The 18014-nt window shown below is 38.6% G+C and overlaps 1 protein-coding gene across 9 annotated transcripts in view; it reads right to left on the reverse strand.

Annotated features, from left to right (window-relative positions):
- Positions 1-2784: 2784 nt before the first annotated feature.
- Positions 2785-18014, reverse strand: part of LOC120768011 (cyclin-dependent kinase-like 1) — a 50484-nt gene continuing 35254 nt past the window's right edge. For 4 of the 9 annotated variants that reach the window (XM_040094440.1, XM_040094438.1, XM_040094443.1 and 1 more), the window contains exons 2-8: positions 10900-10955; positions 10707-10837; positions 7577-7862; positions 7100-7350; positions 3653-3748; positions 3200-3523; positions 2785-2974 (exon numbers count right to left, since the gene is read on the reverse strand). In XM_040094440.1, the coding sequence (XP_039950374.1) occupies positions 2840-2974; positions 3200-3523; positions 3653-3748; positions 7100-7350; positions 7577-7862; positions 10707-10837; positions 10900-10955 (1279 nt within the window). In that variant the 3' untranslated portion in view covers positions 2785-2839. Of the gene's footprint in view, positions 2975-3199; positions 3524-3652; positions 3749-7099; positions 7351-7576; positions 7863-10706; positions 10838-10899; positions 10956-13265; positions 14260-14763; positions 15312-18014 lie in introns of those variants that run through there. The other 5 variants (XM_040094446.1, XM_040094441.1, XM_040094442.1 and 2 more) reach the window with 5 other exon arrangements.

An 18014-nucleotide genomic window follows, 5' to 3' on the forward strand; every position in this document is an offset into this window, starting at 1 on the left:
CAGTGTTTCAAAATACTATCAAAATGTTAATAGTGTTTCTATAACAGCTTATATCGAACTTTCCATTAGAGTACCTTACGAATTGTTGCACGTTTTGATCCTTTATAGCATCAGCCTGATTCTTGTTAATGTCGACAGATATAACCGAATAAAAGTAACCTGTTTAATATTTCTTAGATTTAATTTGGTGAGTTTTTTAAACATTACTGTCAAAAAGTATATGGCATGAGATTGCATGATAAATTCTGTATATTCCTCCTACTCCTGGTTCTATGTACCAGGTTTTCCAATAGCGATGATAGGATTTCAAAGATTCGTTTCGGCCATTTTTGATATGTCGTGATCTGTAATTTTTTTCATTACATTCAGTAATGTTTACAATATCATGGAATAACGTTTACAAACTATTCAATTTTATTACTAAAATCATCCTTCTCCAATTGCAAATTTTCGTGCACATTTGCCCCGTCACTTTCGACATAAATAGATGATGAACAACTTTTTATGGACGCAATGGGAGGAAGTTGATCTTGATAACATCTGCTTACAACAAGACGGTGTTAGGTTCATGAAGTGTGGTTTGATACAATTAGACTACTTCTTGCGGGGGTATTTGAAGCCATTGATCTTTAGTAATAAACCAGTGTTTAGAGGTCAATATTAAACGTGCTATTAATGACGAATGATGAAATAATTTCACTTTTATTGTAAAAATCTGTAAATTCCAGTCGAAGGACGTCTTCGAAATATTGTCAAGAGACTTTCTCAAAGTATGGCTTACTTAGCGTCATTTTCTGCACTTTATTTGTTTCAGTACACTCTTTTCAGGTCACTCTTTCGTTAAGCCCCATATTGCCTGGATTGTTTATTGGTTTAGTCTACAAAATTCTGCATTAGATTCTTTGAGTGATGGAGTTTGAGACCAGCCATATTTTGCTTCCATACAACAGTTGCTGCTTCACGTTTGCCGATAATATTCTAAGTTTTTTGTGAGTGTGAGTGACGCTCCTGGCCTCTGTTTTCCGTTGTTTGATTTTTCTTGCATGTCAGAGAGTTTGTGCGTCAATTAAAAAGTTCAAATCTTTGAGTTGAAAATAGAGGTCCTTGCCGTACACCGAGATTTCTGATGAATGAATAGAATGTAGTAGTACCACAATTTTCACCCAATTTTAACTATTTTAGGCAAAAAGATATACTGTTTTGCGTAAAACATGCTTTGTGATTGAGATAACTCAAATATTGGCCGAAACCTGGCAGTTCCAAAATCTTTACATTAGGTATATGGGGCTCAGGGAAATATTGACCCGAATGAATCCATTTTTGATTTGACATTGATCGATATATATATATCAGACATATGGACAGGCAGACATAGCAAAATCGGCGCAGCTCACCATGTTAATTATAAGTATATAAGTATGCTTTTTAAATTTTTCGACGTTTCCTTTTGGGTGTCACAACTATCGTGGCAAACTTAATAAGCACTGTCCTGGGCATAAAAACGCATGGACTACATTTCCACCTGCAAATCTCTGCTTGATTAAGTGCGATAAAACCAATCAATTTCTGAAGCGCGGTACTGGTTACTGGTGGTGTAAAGTAGGTCATTTATGTCAAGCGAAAACGGTCGTGGTCAAATCACGCCAAGGCAGGATTGACGGTCAGGAAGGTTTTCTTATGTGTTTGGTGGCATTGACAGGGAATCATCTAATATGAAGCGCTTTCAAACTCCTAATTCGGAATCGTACTGACAACAATTTGAGCGTCTAAAACAAGTAAGCGCCCTGAAGTTGTCAGCTTTGGCCAATAGGAAAGGAATTGTGTTCCATCAGGACAACGCCAAGCCACAAGCCATTGTGACAGGCCAGAAGCTTTTGGGAGCTAGGCTAGGATGTTTTTATGAACCACCTTTTATTTAGGAACTGGAATTATTTATTATTACCTGTGCCTGGCTATGGCGTATGATTTTGCTGGTCGCCTTAAAAGAAGCTTGTGAAAGTCGACGGTCTTTGTTTATTTGCCAATGGGAGCGCTTATTTCTTTGAGAAAGGCATTACGAAATCACTTTCAAAATGCTAAAAAGTGATCGAATAAAACAGTGCATATATTATCTAATCGAATCATTCTATCTATGCTAAATAAAATCATCAATTATTCGCAAAAATTATAGATTAAATTTAAAGCATATTATTTTAAATATTCCTGCTTGGTATTGGGGTTGATAGCACAAATACAATATAAAATATAAATTTTTAAGTATTCAAAGCGATGCAACTTTTCTTCATGTGATTTTGGTGTACTTTTCAAAGAAATAAAACCGATGGTTCAACAAAAGGCTTTTACTGGGTTGGATTCGAACACATTCTCTCCGGAGTGCTTTAAAATACATATGTACTCCGAAATGCTAGCATTAAATTAAGGAAACGGCACGGATTACATTGATTATTACTAATTATTTATTATTGAATTTATATTTTATATTGGACATATACAGCTTTTGTTTGATAAAAAAATACACATATGCATCTAAGTCAAATTAAATTTAGATCTCAATTAAAGATGAAAATCAAAACAGTTACGAAATGCTCTCCACATGCCGCGCCAATACGCCGAAAAGCGCCAATTAAGTGTTGCTGCAACTACACACCGGATGGTGGACACAAAGCAGAATGTAGTTGCAACAAGCCAACGTTGGTGGCCAACCAACCGACGCAAGCATTGTCAGCAGCCAATGTTGCCACAACTGCCCGCTACTAGCAGGCCAGCGGCAGCCTCGTTGATGTCTTTGTGTTGTTGTTGATGTTGTTGTGTTTTGCTGGACACATGCTTGCGCAACACACTATATCGTTGGCAAATGATGTTCGGTGCGATGGAGCAATGTGGCATTCTTATTAATCGGTTGCAGCTTCACATAGTCCGCATGATGATGCGACAGCTGGGTGTTGGTCAGCAATGGAAGCGATGTATTTGAAGTCTACAAAATAAAAACGAGAAATAGAGAGAGAGAGAGAGAGAGTGGAGGTGAAAAAACGTTGAAAACGATGAACAAACTGAAAATGATACAAAGAGAAGTGGCAGAAATGTGCGCCAATTTTCGTAAAAGTGCGCAAAATTGCCAGTTACTGTTAGATTGCTGCGAAATTGCTGCCACTTCTTAGCTTTGTTGTTGTTTTTTGGCAGTTTTTCATTTGGCCATTACCTTAGATTTGTCACGCGCCGCCTGCGCTGCCAGTAGCAATGGTGTTTGCTGTTGTTGTTGTTGCTGTTGCTGGTGATGTTGCGCCTGCAGCGGTGTGTGTTGCTGAGATTGTGGCTGCAATTGTTGACTATGTGGCTGTAGCATCAAATGTTGTTGCAACTGTTGTTGTTGCTGCAACAATTGTTGTTGTCGTTGCAGTGCGGCCGCCTCGAGGCTATTAACATGCTCCAGTTCACGCTGTTTGGCCACGTAATCATCGAAGTATGAGTGTTTGATGAGCTTTTCGCAGGACCAACGCTTGGCCGGATCCTTGTCGAGGCATTTCTGTAAAGCAAACGTAAGCAATTTGTGGGTTTAATAGAGTTTCGCATTTCTTCTGCTATCTGCAGTTTCTATTTCTTCTTCTGCTATGATTTTCTAATTCTTTGAAAGAATCGCTATGTGTGTACTTACTTTGAGAAAGTCTATGGTGAGCGGATTTTGTAGTGATTTTGCTGGCATTTTGTCTTCGAGCGGCTCCAGCGTTGGCGGCACCGGCAATGTAATGCCCTAAAGACAAAGAAAAATTCGCATGAACAATTGAATTATGGATTCGGATACCCGCTCTTTTTTAATAGTCGCGAGTGAAATGGTTTTCTTATTCTGCTTAATGCAATGTAAACGAATTTTGCAGAAAAAGAAACAAAATTATCTGTTTAGCCTTAAAAGTAAGTATTTTGATAAATATGACCATGCTTAAAAGCTTTCTGTGGCCAAAATTTGTAAAAGAAAAGCTCAATATGTACAGTGAACTTTTATCAAGGCAATTTGTGCCTCTGACTACAGTCTATTCAGCCAACTACTTGGTTCGCTAACCACTGACTTACCGTTCACTAACTGTTCACTAACCGTTTACTAACTGTTTACTAACCGTTAGTTTCCCATAACCTAAAAAATCTAGCAAATATTTGAACACCGATCGTATGAGAAAGAACTTAATATTGGTTGTCAAATATTTCCCTTCCGCTATTTTGCTCTTTTTTCAATGCTTTATAAAAAGTGTTACAGTGATCGGATTTAGTTCTAATATGCGCAATTTTGTTCGATAAACTGTTTCCATCTAGACGGCAACTTCATAATACCCCCCTCGTAGAAGCCCCACTTCTTATTTGCGAAGAACTCGGACAGCCACTTTTCACACGCCTCGTGTGAGTTCAACTTTACACCAACAAGGGCGTTCGCCATGGACAGGAACAGGTGGTAATCACTTGGCGCTATGTCCGGGCTATCTGGTGGTTGCAATAAAACCTCCCATCCGAGCTCCCGTAGCTTCTGATGAGTCATCAACGAATGGTAGAATTAAGCGTCAAATCACAGTACAACAGCTAATCTGGAGGGTGAGAAATTCCAAGTCAGGGTGATGGTACTAGGTCAGTATAGTAAAACCCTCAAAGGGTTTGGCGTTCGTATGTGTCAGTTTTTTTGTATGACATTTTAACTTTTTTTCTTATCCTTTTTGCGGCTCCTTTATTCGCACATGCATAGCAATTCAATGGATTGTGACCTTCGCCAGGATTAGTCCAAGTCATTGGGATACCGAATGACATACTTTCACGTCTTCTATTTTTCCAATCCATTAGACGGTTGTAGCAGCTTTTACCCACTATATTTGGTACCCAATTTTCGTTCACTATAACATTTTGGTTGAAGTACATCTCGTATGTTTGAACAAAATCAGTACTGAAATTTCCCCTTTTTTATGTGTTGAGACATATCGAGTTATGTTAAACTACGTTTTTGCCAAAATGTTACAACTAAGCGAAAAAACATCAAGATAAGGAAAAAATTTAAAAGGTCATAAAAAAACTGACACATACGAACGCCAAACCCTTTGAGGGTTTTACTATACTGACCTAGTACCATCACTCTGACTTGGAATTTCTCACCCTCCAGACAATAATCCCAAAAATGTTCCACAGTGTATTAGATGATTCCCTTCCACTCCCACCAAACACGCAGCAAAAGCTTTCGCTTGATATTGTCGTATGTGATTAATTTTTCGTCGCCAGTTACCATCCGTTTCAAAAATGGGTCGAGTTCGTTCCGTTTTATCAGCATATCGCAGATGTTGATTCGGTCCAGAAGGTTTTTTTTGCGTTCAATAATGCGGCGCCCAAACATCAAGCTTTTTTGTGCATCCAGCCTTCTGCAGAGGGTTTAAAATGGTTTAGTGACGAACTCCCATCTTCTGATCGATGTCACGAGATGCCACATGCCGGTCTAACTCGATGTTTTCCATGATTCTTTCCTGACTGGCTTATCCATGGTGTCGTTTTCACCCGATCTGAATCGTCGAAACCATTCCTCTGCAGTTCGAAGTGATAGAGTACCATCCCCCAAAATACCATTAATCTCACGGAACGTTTCTCTGGCGGATTTGCCTTTAACGTAGGCAACGAACTATAAAATAACGCGAATTTCGGAGTTAGTGAACTCCATGTTTACACGTCTATAACTGTTGAACGCAATATCCAAACTAATCATGCATAGCGTCGTTTTGTAGGTTATGTCAAGACCTTTCAAAGATGTATAGTATTGCTACAGAGCTCGTATCTAGGAGCTCTGTCGCGCTTTATACATAGCCACGAAATTCAAAAGACAAAAAGGCGGAAGGGAGATATTTCACAATCTAATATATAAAAAAATTACTTAGGTTATGGAAAGTTAACTGGCTGAATCAGTTGAATGGACTGCAGTCAAGTATCGAGAAGGGTACGCTCAAAAAATTGTATATTTTCCTTAGTAATGCTATAAGATTTTGTAGTACGAAACCAGGCTTAGAATTTTTAAGAGAAGCATTAAAGCGGAGTAAAAACTGTTGGTCAAAGGGCTTAGATTTAAATTTTGTGGTCAGAATATATAATCTTGTCCTTTATGTTAGTTAAGTCAATAAAGATTGAATTGTGAAGCTGTGTGAAAGGGACTAGTAAAAGGAAATCCAAGTCATTCTCTATTGTACTCTGTAAAGAGTAGGTCTGAAGTACTCACGGCCGTATAAATGGAAATCTATTTATTTTGCCTTGATCTGTAGGCTTTATATAAATTAGTTAGATGATCCACTGACTAAATCGAAAGAATAAAAATCTCATAAGACCGGAAGCGAGTTGTTGGTACGCTGACCCCCTGCATTCTAAAATTCGATATGTGAGCCTCATGCTAGTTTAGTAAGCGTTGATTAATTATAAGCATCTGTGCGGTAACAAGATCATTCTGGCCGGAGTAGAACATAATGTTTGCATTCATATGGTGAGGTCAAACATTTTAAAGAACGCAAATTCTCAGCATGGCGAAAGGTGATGTGGAAACATCATCCACTAAACAGTTTACACTAGGTTAGGGTTGAAGCACTTTAGTAGTCATACCATCTACGAACTGCTATGAATCAAGAGTTTTTGTCGATTTGAGACGGTGTTTCTGACCCATATTTAGAAGTTCTGGACCACAAAACGAGTAGAGGTATCATTCTCGTCTTCACGAATATCGGCTTGAATACCTAACCTTGTCTCGAGATTTGCAAAATACTTCAGTGTCATTGATATATTTGATGAGAATGTAGATCGTAATATGACGCAATGACGAAAATCCGAGGTTTTTAGAATAGAGGTTTAATGATTTTGATATTAAGAGGATTGAGGACCAAAAATTGCATGGTCAAATAGGAGGAGAATATCTCACTTATCTATTATTCAGTCAAATTACACTAATGAACACCAAAATAAACTCTCTAATCTACATTTACGATACTTGATCATAGTCAGAAAAATAATAAGTTTTCTTATTAGAGCAATAAATATTAAAATTTCTTAAGGATATATCGTCATCGCTCGTACGAAAATAAATAACACTTTACACTTTGCTCACCTTAAAATATTCATTTTGTGAGAAAATCTGTATATGCCGCGGCAGCAGGTCACCTAAAGTTTTGCGTATCAAATACAGCTGGTCCACGTCGCTCCGACCGGGCCACAGCGCCTCACCACGCACCAGCTCCGCAAAGAGACAACCGATGGCCCACACATCCACAGCGGTGCCATACTGTGTATCGCCCACAAGCAGCTCCGGCGCGCGATACCAGCGGGTGGCAACATAGTCTGTGTAATTCTCGCCAGGACCTGCAGGTGTCAAAAGAAAGAAGGAGAAAATAGTGAGATAAAATAAATATAAGTAAAATAAAATGGAACGAAATAAATGCTTTGGAAAAAAGATGTTGCCACACAGCAGCGGGAAAAACACAATGGCGTGAGTTGTGCGTTGTAGCACAAATGTAGGCAACTTTTTTCTGCTTGCAGCTGTTAGTATGAAGGTGCAAAATATCTTTTCCTTCCCCTTTGTACTTACTCAGCATGCGCGCAAAACCGAAATCGCACAGCTTCACTTGTCCCTGCGCTGTCAACAGTATATTCTCCGGTTTAATGTCGCGATGCAGGCAGTTCTGCTTGTGGCAATATGCCACACCCAGCAATGTTTGGTAGACGATCTGTTTGGTTAAATGCTCCGGACAGCCTTGCGGATGTCGCTCCAATTCGTGCAACACTGTCAACTCGCAAAATTCAAATACCAAATGCAAACGTCGCTTACGCCGGAATACCTCCAGTAGTGAGACCAGATTGGGATGCTTCAGATTCTATGTGAGAAAAAGAAGAAAAAGACATGGAGATAACAGGAAACGTGCATTAGTTGTGAAATTGAAATAAGGAAATTTCAACATTGGCGAAGACAACCATCGCCTGAAATTCGAAGAGGAATGTGCCCAAGCGATTGAGAAACATACGATACAATATATGGGAAGGTATGCATGCTTCTATTTCACTACGCAACAACAATACCTGAATGTCGCTTTCACCAGTTGACTCTAGTTTTTCAGTGTAAATTTGTCATCAAAGATTTTTATGAGATTTGCATGCAAGTTGGGCATCAGGTTTTGACAATATGTTGACCAAACTCGTATTGTAGAAAATAAAAAATGGGGTTTCATACCTTAGGCAGGGTATATTAGATTAGCCACAAAGTTTGTAACACTCACAAGAAAACGTCGGAGACCCTATAAGCTACATGTATGTGTACATGATCAGCGTGATGATTCGAGTCGATTAGCCAAGTTGTTCAGACCGGACTTTTTTTCTTTGGTGGCGTAGACATCGCTTACGCGGTTATAGCCGAATTTACAAAAGCGCGTCAATCGTTCTTCCTTTTCGCTTTTTGGCACCAATTGGAGATTCTAAGTGCAGTCGGATTTTTCACCACCAGGTCTCTCCAACGGAGTGGAGATCTTCATCTTCCTCTGCTTCCCCCGGCGGGTACTGTGTTGAATACTTTCACTGTTGGAGTGTTTTCATCTCTTCGGAGGACATGAACTGTCCAACGGCGCCATCTCGTACAGTTCATCGTTTCATCGACTGCGCTACTCACCGTTGCCAATGCGCAAAGGATCACAAATCTTCCACATAATCTTTCTCTTGAACGCTTCAAAAGCATATAACAGGACAAGAATGATGAGTGACTTGTAGAATTTGGTCCTTGTTCGATTCGAGAGAGAAGTCTACTACTAGTCAGTCCGAAGTAGCACCTAGTGGCAAGAGTTATTCTGCGATGTATTTCGAGGCTGATATTGTTGGTGATGATGATCCAAGATAGACGAAATTATCTTCGACTTCAAAGTTATGACTGTCAACAGTAACGTGGGCGCCAAGTCGCGACAACTATTTGTTTGCCATCGTTCACTACCCGACCCATTTGCTTCGCTTGTACACTCTTTTAGAAGATTGTACCTTCTTTATTCAGATCTGCAGCTCGAATTATTTTCTCCAAGAGCAGATTGAAGAAGTCACACGATGAGAAGTCACCTTGTTTGAAACCTCGTTTGGTATCGAACGACTCTGAGGGGACGTTCCCAATCCTGAGGGAGCTGTTGGTATTGTTCAACGTCAGTTTACACAGTCGTGTTAGTTTTTCGAGGATACCAAATTCAGACATCGCGGCATAAAGGCAGCTCCTTTTCGAACAATCGCCAATCGAGCCTCTACCCTATCGTTATCGACTGGGAAATCGGGACAACATATCATGGTGTTATGCTTTCATCGCCATTCGGAAGGCTGGAGAAGTTTTCACTCTATGTATAACTTCAGTAAGCCCTTGGCATCAGTCACTAAATCCCTTCTAGGGGTTCTACAGGAGTACGTCCTGAACAATTTTGTAAGTCGCCGCATTTTTTCGTAGAATTTTCGAGCATTTTCCTTCGTTGCCAGCTTGTCAAACTCTTTGTATTCATTCTTTTCGACTTCTTTCTATTTTTGTCTGCAAATGCGTCTCGTTTTTCTCTCAACTCTCGGTATCTATCCCATCCCGCACGTGTTGTAGTCGATTGTAACATTGCGGGGTAGGCAGTGTGTTTTTCTGATGCTACTACAGCAATTATTCGACTAGCAGGTATGCATTTTGCTCAGTATTTATTACAGGGTATTTTGCTTTTTGTTTGAAAGCTGGTTTTTATCAACTTTCGGATTTTTTCATCTGCAATCTGCTAGATTTTGAAACCATATAACCTGTAGGATTATCTTATGTTACGTTGCCAACAAGTTTTCCTTATTTTTAGCGACTAGATTTTAGTTGCACCTACAGTACTTTAGCAATTATTATGTCCGTAATTAAAGAAAAATAGACCATTAAAAGGTTACACCCAATATTTTGTATAGAAAGCCTAAGGTTTAAAAATTATGTAGATCGGGTCTATATAACACTTTAAATTGTAAAATTCTTCAATGAATTTCACAATGGGAATTATTATCTTGTCTTTGTAGATGGTAAAAGAGAAGTCGTGTCTTATCTATCAAGAGATGTGTTCCAGATGTCAACTAAAATCACTTCCACATTTCCTTCAGTCTATGGTAGCGTGAGCAAATTAAGTGAAATGCTGGAGGTTTGAATGTTGCTCAGATACTCCCCACATCGTATCAGAGATTGTAAGTATTTGTGTATTTTTTCGTGTTTTAAGAATTCTATATCTTTTATGTAGAAATTATTTAGAGACATCTGAACTTTAACAAACAAAAGACTTAAGAGTATAATTCTGTTATAATTCCTACAGTGCTGAGTTATAAATAAATGATTTCGTACTAGATTTGATTGGTTTGTGAAACGAGCAGGATGCTCTGTGTTCTGCCAGACTTTACCAAGTTTTGATTGTTTCTTAGTTCCCACTTAACGCATAATCTATTGAAATTCGCATTTAGTGCAGGTTTCCTAAAAGATGACTACTTCTTATGGACCTCGTAATTGAACTGCCTCTGGTACCGCAAAGAACTAAAACTGCTCTATGCGTGGCTCATAAGCTTACCTGATTAACCTAACATAACCGAATCATAAAGAACATAGGTATGCATGACCAATAAGATTGTCTGCCATTGTTTCATAAAAGTAATATTGAATAATTGCCGATATAAATTAATTGAAAAATTGTGCATATACTAACCTTTAACAGTCGAATTTCGCGCAACGCAATTTTTCTTATAGCCGGATCATCTTCCGATTCCACAAACCTTTTGACAGCCACTAAGGCGCCCGTTTCACGATCACGACATTTGTAGACGACGCCATATGAACCTAAAAGCCAAAGCAATATTTATTTGTATTTCAGAATATTTCTCTTCAATATAAAATGATACCTTCGCCAAGTCGACTCAATTTCTCGTAGCGATCCATTTTACTGCTACCCTGAGGCCTAGAAAAATATAAACATTTTGTTATTAGTCTTGTTGAAATAACTAGTTGATTAGTATGAATGAGAATATGTATGAACTTATATAATTTTAATATAAAGGAAATGATTTAATAAAGTGCCATTAACTAGTTTGAAATTGGTATGAGTTATTTGAAATTACTTTTTTCATCGAAAGTTTTTATAATATTTATACTAATTTCTTTTCTTCTTGGCATGTGGATTGAGCCAATCCTTTAAGAGAAAAAACATCGAAAATTCGATTGTGCTATTATTAACGATTTTATTCTGCACGACTTGCACTCCTGCTCTCTAAGAGTACGCATTAGCAACTCGGTAAAAGGAAACTGTGGAACAGTATTTCAAGCTGCAAACAAAACCATTGTTTTCCAGAAAAGTCGAAAGAACGGCTACTTCGATGAGGACTGTCGTGTCGCAGAGGAGAGAAATCAAACAGTCTACCTCGCAATGTTGCGATCGACCACTACACGAGCGGGATGGGAATCTACCGAGAGCTGAAGAGGGAAGCGAGACGCATATGCAGACAAAAACAGAAAGAGACCGAGGTGCGTGCGTATGAAGAAACTGACCGACAGGGGTAATCCTTGAAAAATCTTGTATGACCCATAGTGCTGATTCGGAATCTGATGTTGAGAGCATATTAAATTTTTAGAGGAAACACTTCTTCAAATGGAATAAATATTCCATTGCCTGACAACGATGGGGACGAGAAACTGATAAGGTGTATGCATTAGCTTCTTTGCAAGATATAGTCAGATGAAAGCATGGTCCACAATTGGAACCTAAGTGTGCTCCGCCCAATCCCCAAAATGGAGGATCCCACAATCTGTGCCAATTAGTGTGGGATAAGCCCTCTTAATATCGTATATAAGGTCCTATAGAGAGTAGTGTGTGAAAAACTAGAGCCCACCGTCTTCAAGCTGATTGGACCTTATCGGTGTAGCTTTAGAACTGTAAAATATACTATCGACCAGATTTTCACCATGCGTCACATCTTGGAGAAGACCGTGAAAAAAGATACACCTTTTAAAGCCTCCCTCGACAGCAGGAAAAGGAACTGTCTCTATGCCGCTAAGTTTGAACTTGCCATCCTGACAAAGGTAGTACGGGTGTGTAAGCTGGCGTTGAGCAACACCAAAAGTTCTGACAGGATTGGGGAAGGCCTCCGAGGTTTTTTCATTCTATGGCTGAGTAAAATAATGTGAGCTGCAGAGCTAAATAGAGAGTATTTCCTGTCATCAAACAAACTTTGGACGTACTCATGACTTAGCTATAACCGCGTCGTTGACAGTCATAACTTTGAAGTCGTAGATAATTTGAACCCGTATTAACACCAACAACAACGCCAGCCTCGAAATCTAGCGCAGAATAACTCTTGTTAACAGGTGCTATTTTGAACTGAGTAGGCAATTGAGAAGTAAAATGCTTTCTGAGTGTTCGAGAAAAAGGTTCTGACCGTGCTCGAAGATGGTCCCAATGTCCCGAGTCACACCGCCTTCCTTGTGAACAGCTACCTAACCAAGGTCGGAATTATAACGCTTCCGCAGCCGGCCTACTGCCATATGTGGCCCCCAACAGACGACAGACCTCGGCTTTCAAGACTTCCGTGACGCCTTCAATGCTTGGAAATCGCGCTAGCAGTGCTGCATCGACGCAGAAGGAGTCTATTGTGAAGGTTTTTAAAGAATTGTAATGATTGGTTTAATAGATTTTTTTAAATCGACTGAGTCCTATTTCTTTCCGGACAAACTATGTACGACGAGATTAACATTGTTCAGCGAAGTAAGAGACAGCGGCTACTCTGACTAGGTCATGTCGTCTGAATGTAGGAAAATATTAAGATCTGAGAGTATTCGGCGCAGTACCCACCGGGTGAAGCAGCGGAGGAGGAAGACCTCTACTTCGTTGGAAAGACCAAGTAGAGTAGATCTGGCTACACTTGGAATCTCGAACTGTCGCCAAACAGCGAAAAGAAAGAACGACTGGCGCGCTGTTGTAAGCCCGGCTGTAACCGCGCAAGCGGTGCTTACACCAATAAAGCGGAGTAAGAAGAAGCTTTGTATTGAAATTAAGAATAATCGTAGGCGTTAAATTAACGTTCAATATTCTTGCAAACCTTTGTTTTAATCAACAAAGTAGTCCATTGTTTCTATTACCATGAAAAAGTCATGGTGGTTCACAAATTCGTAATATTAATCGACTATATATTGCACTCGTTCTTATTCAGTTTTACGTATGTATATCATCACTGAATTGCAAGTATAACATTAAATCTGAAAAATTATTAATTACCTTAAGCTCAAACTTGGGCCACGCAGCAAATTGGAGCGGCGCGTTGGAACTTCTTTGCGTGGCAGCATTTTATAAGGACACATTAAATGATTTATAAGTTTTTGTGTAAGCAACTTGTGGAATTGTATGTGTGCAACAACCAATTAAATGGTGATTGATATCAATAAAGAGCGTGTAAAGCGTAAAAACTGCAAGCGTTCTTGTGTATGTACAGCGTTTTTTGTTGAGTAATCCGTTATGGAATGCAAATTTAATGGCGATTGAAATGATGAAATCGATGAGCGCAGCAGCAAAGCTTATGATTTAAGCAAAAAGTTATAGAAATAAGTTGCAAAAAATATTATTAAAATAAGAAAAAATATAAACTTCGAGAGCACCGAAGTTATAGTACCCTTCACAGGTGAATTTCTTATAAAAAAGGAGGTTAAAAAAAGATTTTTTTTTATTTTATTTGGCCAGTTTGTAGAGCAGCCGCATGTTATAGTCATGCGATCAGAACTATACATATGTTTGGAGATTGTACTGTTATCTTGAATAATAACTCATGCCAAATTTCATGAAGATTAATTATCAAATAACCAAATTTTCCATGCAAGAACTCGATTTTGATAGGCTAGTTTGTATGGTAGCTATATGTTACAGCGGTCTGATCTGAACAATTTCTTGAAATATTGTAGCGTTGTATAGCGTTATAATCTAGATATATCAAATTTCGTGAATATATCTTTTCAAATATCAAAGTTTTCCATATAAGCACTTAATTTCGATCGTTCAGTTTGTATGACAGCTATATGCTATAATAATCTGAATTAAACAACTTCTTCGAAAATTGTAGCCATGCCTTGGAGAATAACTTGTGCCAAATTTTATGACGATATCTTTTAAAATGTCAAAGTTTTCCATATAAAGACTCAATTTCGATCGTTCAGTTTGTATGGCAGTAGTAAGCTGTAGTAAGCCGATCTGCACCATTTCTTAAGAAATTGTAAAATTGGCCTGAATAATATCTTATGCCAAATTTTGTGAAGATATCTTGTAAAATAAAAAAGTTTTCCATACAAAAAGTCGATTTTGATTATTCAGTTTGTATGACAGCTATATGCTAGAGTGGTCCGATCTGAACAATTTCTTCAGAGGTAGTACTGTTGTTTTCGGCAATAACTCTCAAAAATTTTTGGGAAGATACCTCGTCAAATATCAAAGTTTCCCATACAAGAACTCGATTTTGATCGTTCAGTGTGTATGATAGCTATACGAGCCGATCTCCCGTATGCTATAATGATCCGATATAGTTGGTTTCGAAAAATAAGTAGACTCTTAAAGAAAAAAAATTTCTTTTTAGGTGCTATAGTTTTCGTGTCAAACTTAATACACGCTGTACGGGGTATATGTATATGCATATGAAAAAGAGCGAAGAGAATTATATGAATTGAAAAAGTGTTGAGAAAAAATTTAAAATTATTTTTCCATGCACTAAAGACCTAAATTATTTATTTACAGCAGTTGAAGTTGTAAGCTGCTTGCACGTATTGATTGTTATTTAATACTTTAGCTTACACACACACACATATATAAGCAAATATGCGCTCACACATATATAACACAACGGTATTTTATGGATAAATGCATATATTGCAGGTAACAGTTAGTTGACACAAACAGCTGCGCACCGGAAAAATCAATAATTCACATATTTTTTTCATTAGCACAAAGAAAATCGGAAAATTCCTGAATCACATATGGCTTTTCGGCATTTCAATGTCGTTAATGTCAGCGTTTTAGCGAAAGGTGATTGAACTGCTTTGGTTGCGCCACTTAGTAGTGGTGTGGGTTGTCCACCAACCGCATGGGTTAGTAATAAAATAATGCTGTTTTAATTGCACACTACTTCTGTCACACAAACACGACCGCAACACATACACACACACAAACGAATATCGCACTTCATTTGGCGTTTGTTATGTGACCGTAAAATATTTTCGCCTTCCTTTGCAGACGTTAAACTAGCGGTTTAGTGGCGTACAACAAACCACACAGCTGTTGTTTGTGATTTATACTGTTGCTACTTTTGCGCCTGCAGGTATGCTACACCTACTGCTTTGCTTGGCCAGCTGCCGCTGTTGCTATATTATTCAACCCATTTTGCGCGCGTATGTATGTGTAAGTGTGGTGATGCCGTTATTACTTGTGTCCTTTAGTTATATATTAAATAGGGTTGTTGTTGTTTTTGCTTTGTTTTGTTTGCTGCTTTCGACAGCGCCGCGTATCGTAGCAATCGTTGCTGTGATAGCTTCAACCACAACAAATCGTTAAGCTATGCGGTGGCGGTGCGGTGGTAGTGCGGTAGAGCGCATTCAGCTGCTTTGTGTTGTGCTTTTGCTTTACTTTATGAAGGCGTGCACGTTTGTTCTTGTTTTTTATTCATGAATATGCCAAGCTTTAGCTTGAATTGCGCAGCATTTATGGCACAATTCGCTGTATTTGAAATTTTTTGGGGTAATTGGTTTCAATCGAGTTATTTTCCATAAATTGAACATGCTAATTAACGGTGAATTGGTAATAGACATTTATGCCACTTAAAGTTCAATAAGAACACGGAAGAGAGACGAATAGATTAGTACTGGCTCGCTTAGTGAGATTTGGAACTCATTGAAGGTGAAAATTGAAAATGGGGTTCATCTATCATGAGGATATATGTATCTACATATATACATATGTAAGATTAGGTGCAGGGGTTGTTGTAAAATCAATGAATTTCACTTGGACGGACCTGGTAAACATAAACTCTTAAACCAAATCTTCAGCGATTGAAAAATCATTTTCTCGGTTAACTTCGCCAGGTTCACGATAGGTGTGCCTACCGAGGTGTTTTAGTCTCATTCTGGCAAAAGCTGGGCAATAGAGAAGAAAGTGACAAGATGATTCCCCTTGATTTCTTTAATTTTCTTCATTCAGCTTTGGCAAAGAGTGTACCTCAGAATATTTAGCCACACCGCGTGTGAACCAATCGGACAGTGCCCAGTTAAAATACCTATATCTGTGGGAAGATTGACTTTACTACGTGTCAGTAGTTCGATTGATATCTTTCGTTCGGTTGTTGACCAGCGCTTGCTGAGCTCACTGGAAGTCTAAAGGTCCAAAGCCGGAATGCAAGCAGGCATTTGAGAACCGACTCGATTTTAATCCTTTAAAATTTAGGAATGTATGTATATAAGGTCTTGTAAAAATAAATCCATTTGTTTTCCAATCAAATTTTAGTTATCTATAGTTGCATTTTATTGTTGTTATACGACAAAGTTAAAATGAATTTTGGTGTTGTCGATTTCGCTCCGATAAATTCAATGTGAAAGGTGCACCAGCTCTGAAAGGTCAATTGTCAAAAATAAAAACGGATTTTTGCGTTATGTTGAGCTCCTGGACTATCAAAACGGTCTAACGGATAGTTCAGGAGCACAATACACAAATTTCTATATACATCCTTATTGAAATGGTTCCAAACAGATTTTTCCGTAATGTTGTGCTCCTGAACTATCCGTTAGACCATTTTAATAGTTCAGGGGCCCAACATTATGCAAAAATCCATTTGGAACCATTTAGAGATAGATATAGAAACAAGCTTTAGAGTTGGGCTGTTTAATCGAAGAAGCCAAAACCCATATCGCCGTCTTCCTCTGACTCCGACTCCTCCTTTTTGACTTCTTATTTCGTTTCGACAGCAGCGCCAGCACCAGTGCAAGGAGCAAAGGTAGCATCAGCAGCAATAAAATCGATCTATTTCTGGAACCCTAATGGTGATGAAAGCGTTAACGTCAAGCGAATCACGATGAGCCGACGAAAACGGTGACCAAGCCAGTATTGACGGTCAGGAGGGTACGGTGGGAAGACATACGAGTGCCTCCTCTACGCTTAAAGCCTTTATTCTGACCTGTACTATCAACAATTGAACCGTTGAAAGAAGTATTAGACAATAAGAGAGAAATTGTGCTCCATCAGGGCAACGTCAGCCGATAAGTTTATCGATACTAAGACGCTAATATCTCCAGGAGATTGGTTTTAGATTCTTGTAAACTTTATAGTCCGGACCTGACACCGAGTGATCCTACTTGTTCATGTCTATGGGGAATAATTTTTTTGTTGAAAAATTTGCTTCAAGAGAAGCTTATGAAAATCGACTCCCCTTATAAGGAGCTTAAGCTTATGAACTAGGGTTTCTAGGAGAGTGGCTTTGTAAATTTACCTTCGCTATGGCAAAACGTTATCGGGTAAAATACTGCGTATTAGACCTAAGTCTGATCATGCTTTGTCAGTTTATAGTAAAACTATGCTAAATAAACCCTTCTACTATATTTATTGAAAAAAAAGTGAAATTATTGATTTTTAGTAATGGATTTCTAGATACTAGACCTAACGTTTGCAGTTACATATTTATAAATGCAGAAGTGTGTGATAATGGTTCAAATCGAAGTTCTTCATGTGGATCCCATCTTCTCCTTCTGACAAATAGGGTCTGAAGGAAGGTATTGGTTGAAGTTTTTTCCTTGACGTAGTTCAAGCAAGAATGTAGATTTCAGTGGGCAGTCCGCATATGTATACGAATATAGCGGCGAAGAACGTGGTAATTACCGAGAAGACTGAAAGATGTACATGGTTTCCAGCAGTAGAAGTGAGACCTAATTTACAACAGACGTAGATATGGACTTTTGGCATTAAGTTCATAAAGGAAAGTATAGTCGCCATATAGTCATCGGC

Source organism: Bactrocera tryoni, chromosome 2 (assembly GCF_016617805.1).
Source record: "Bactrocera tryoni isolate S06 chromosome 2, CSIRO_BtryS06_freeze2, whole genome shotgun sequence".
NCBI classification, from domain to species: domain Eukaryota; kingdom Metazoa; phylum Arthropoda; class Insecta; order Diptera; family Tephritidae; genus Bactrocera; species Bactrocera tryoni.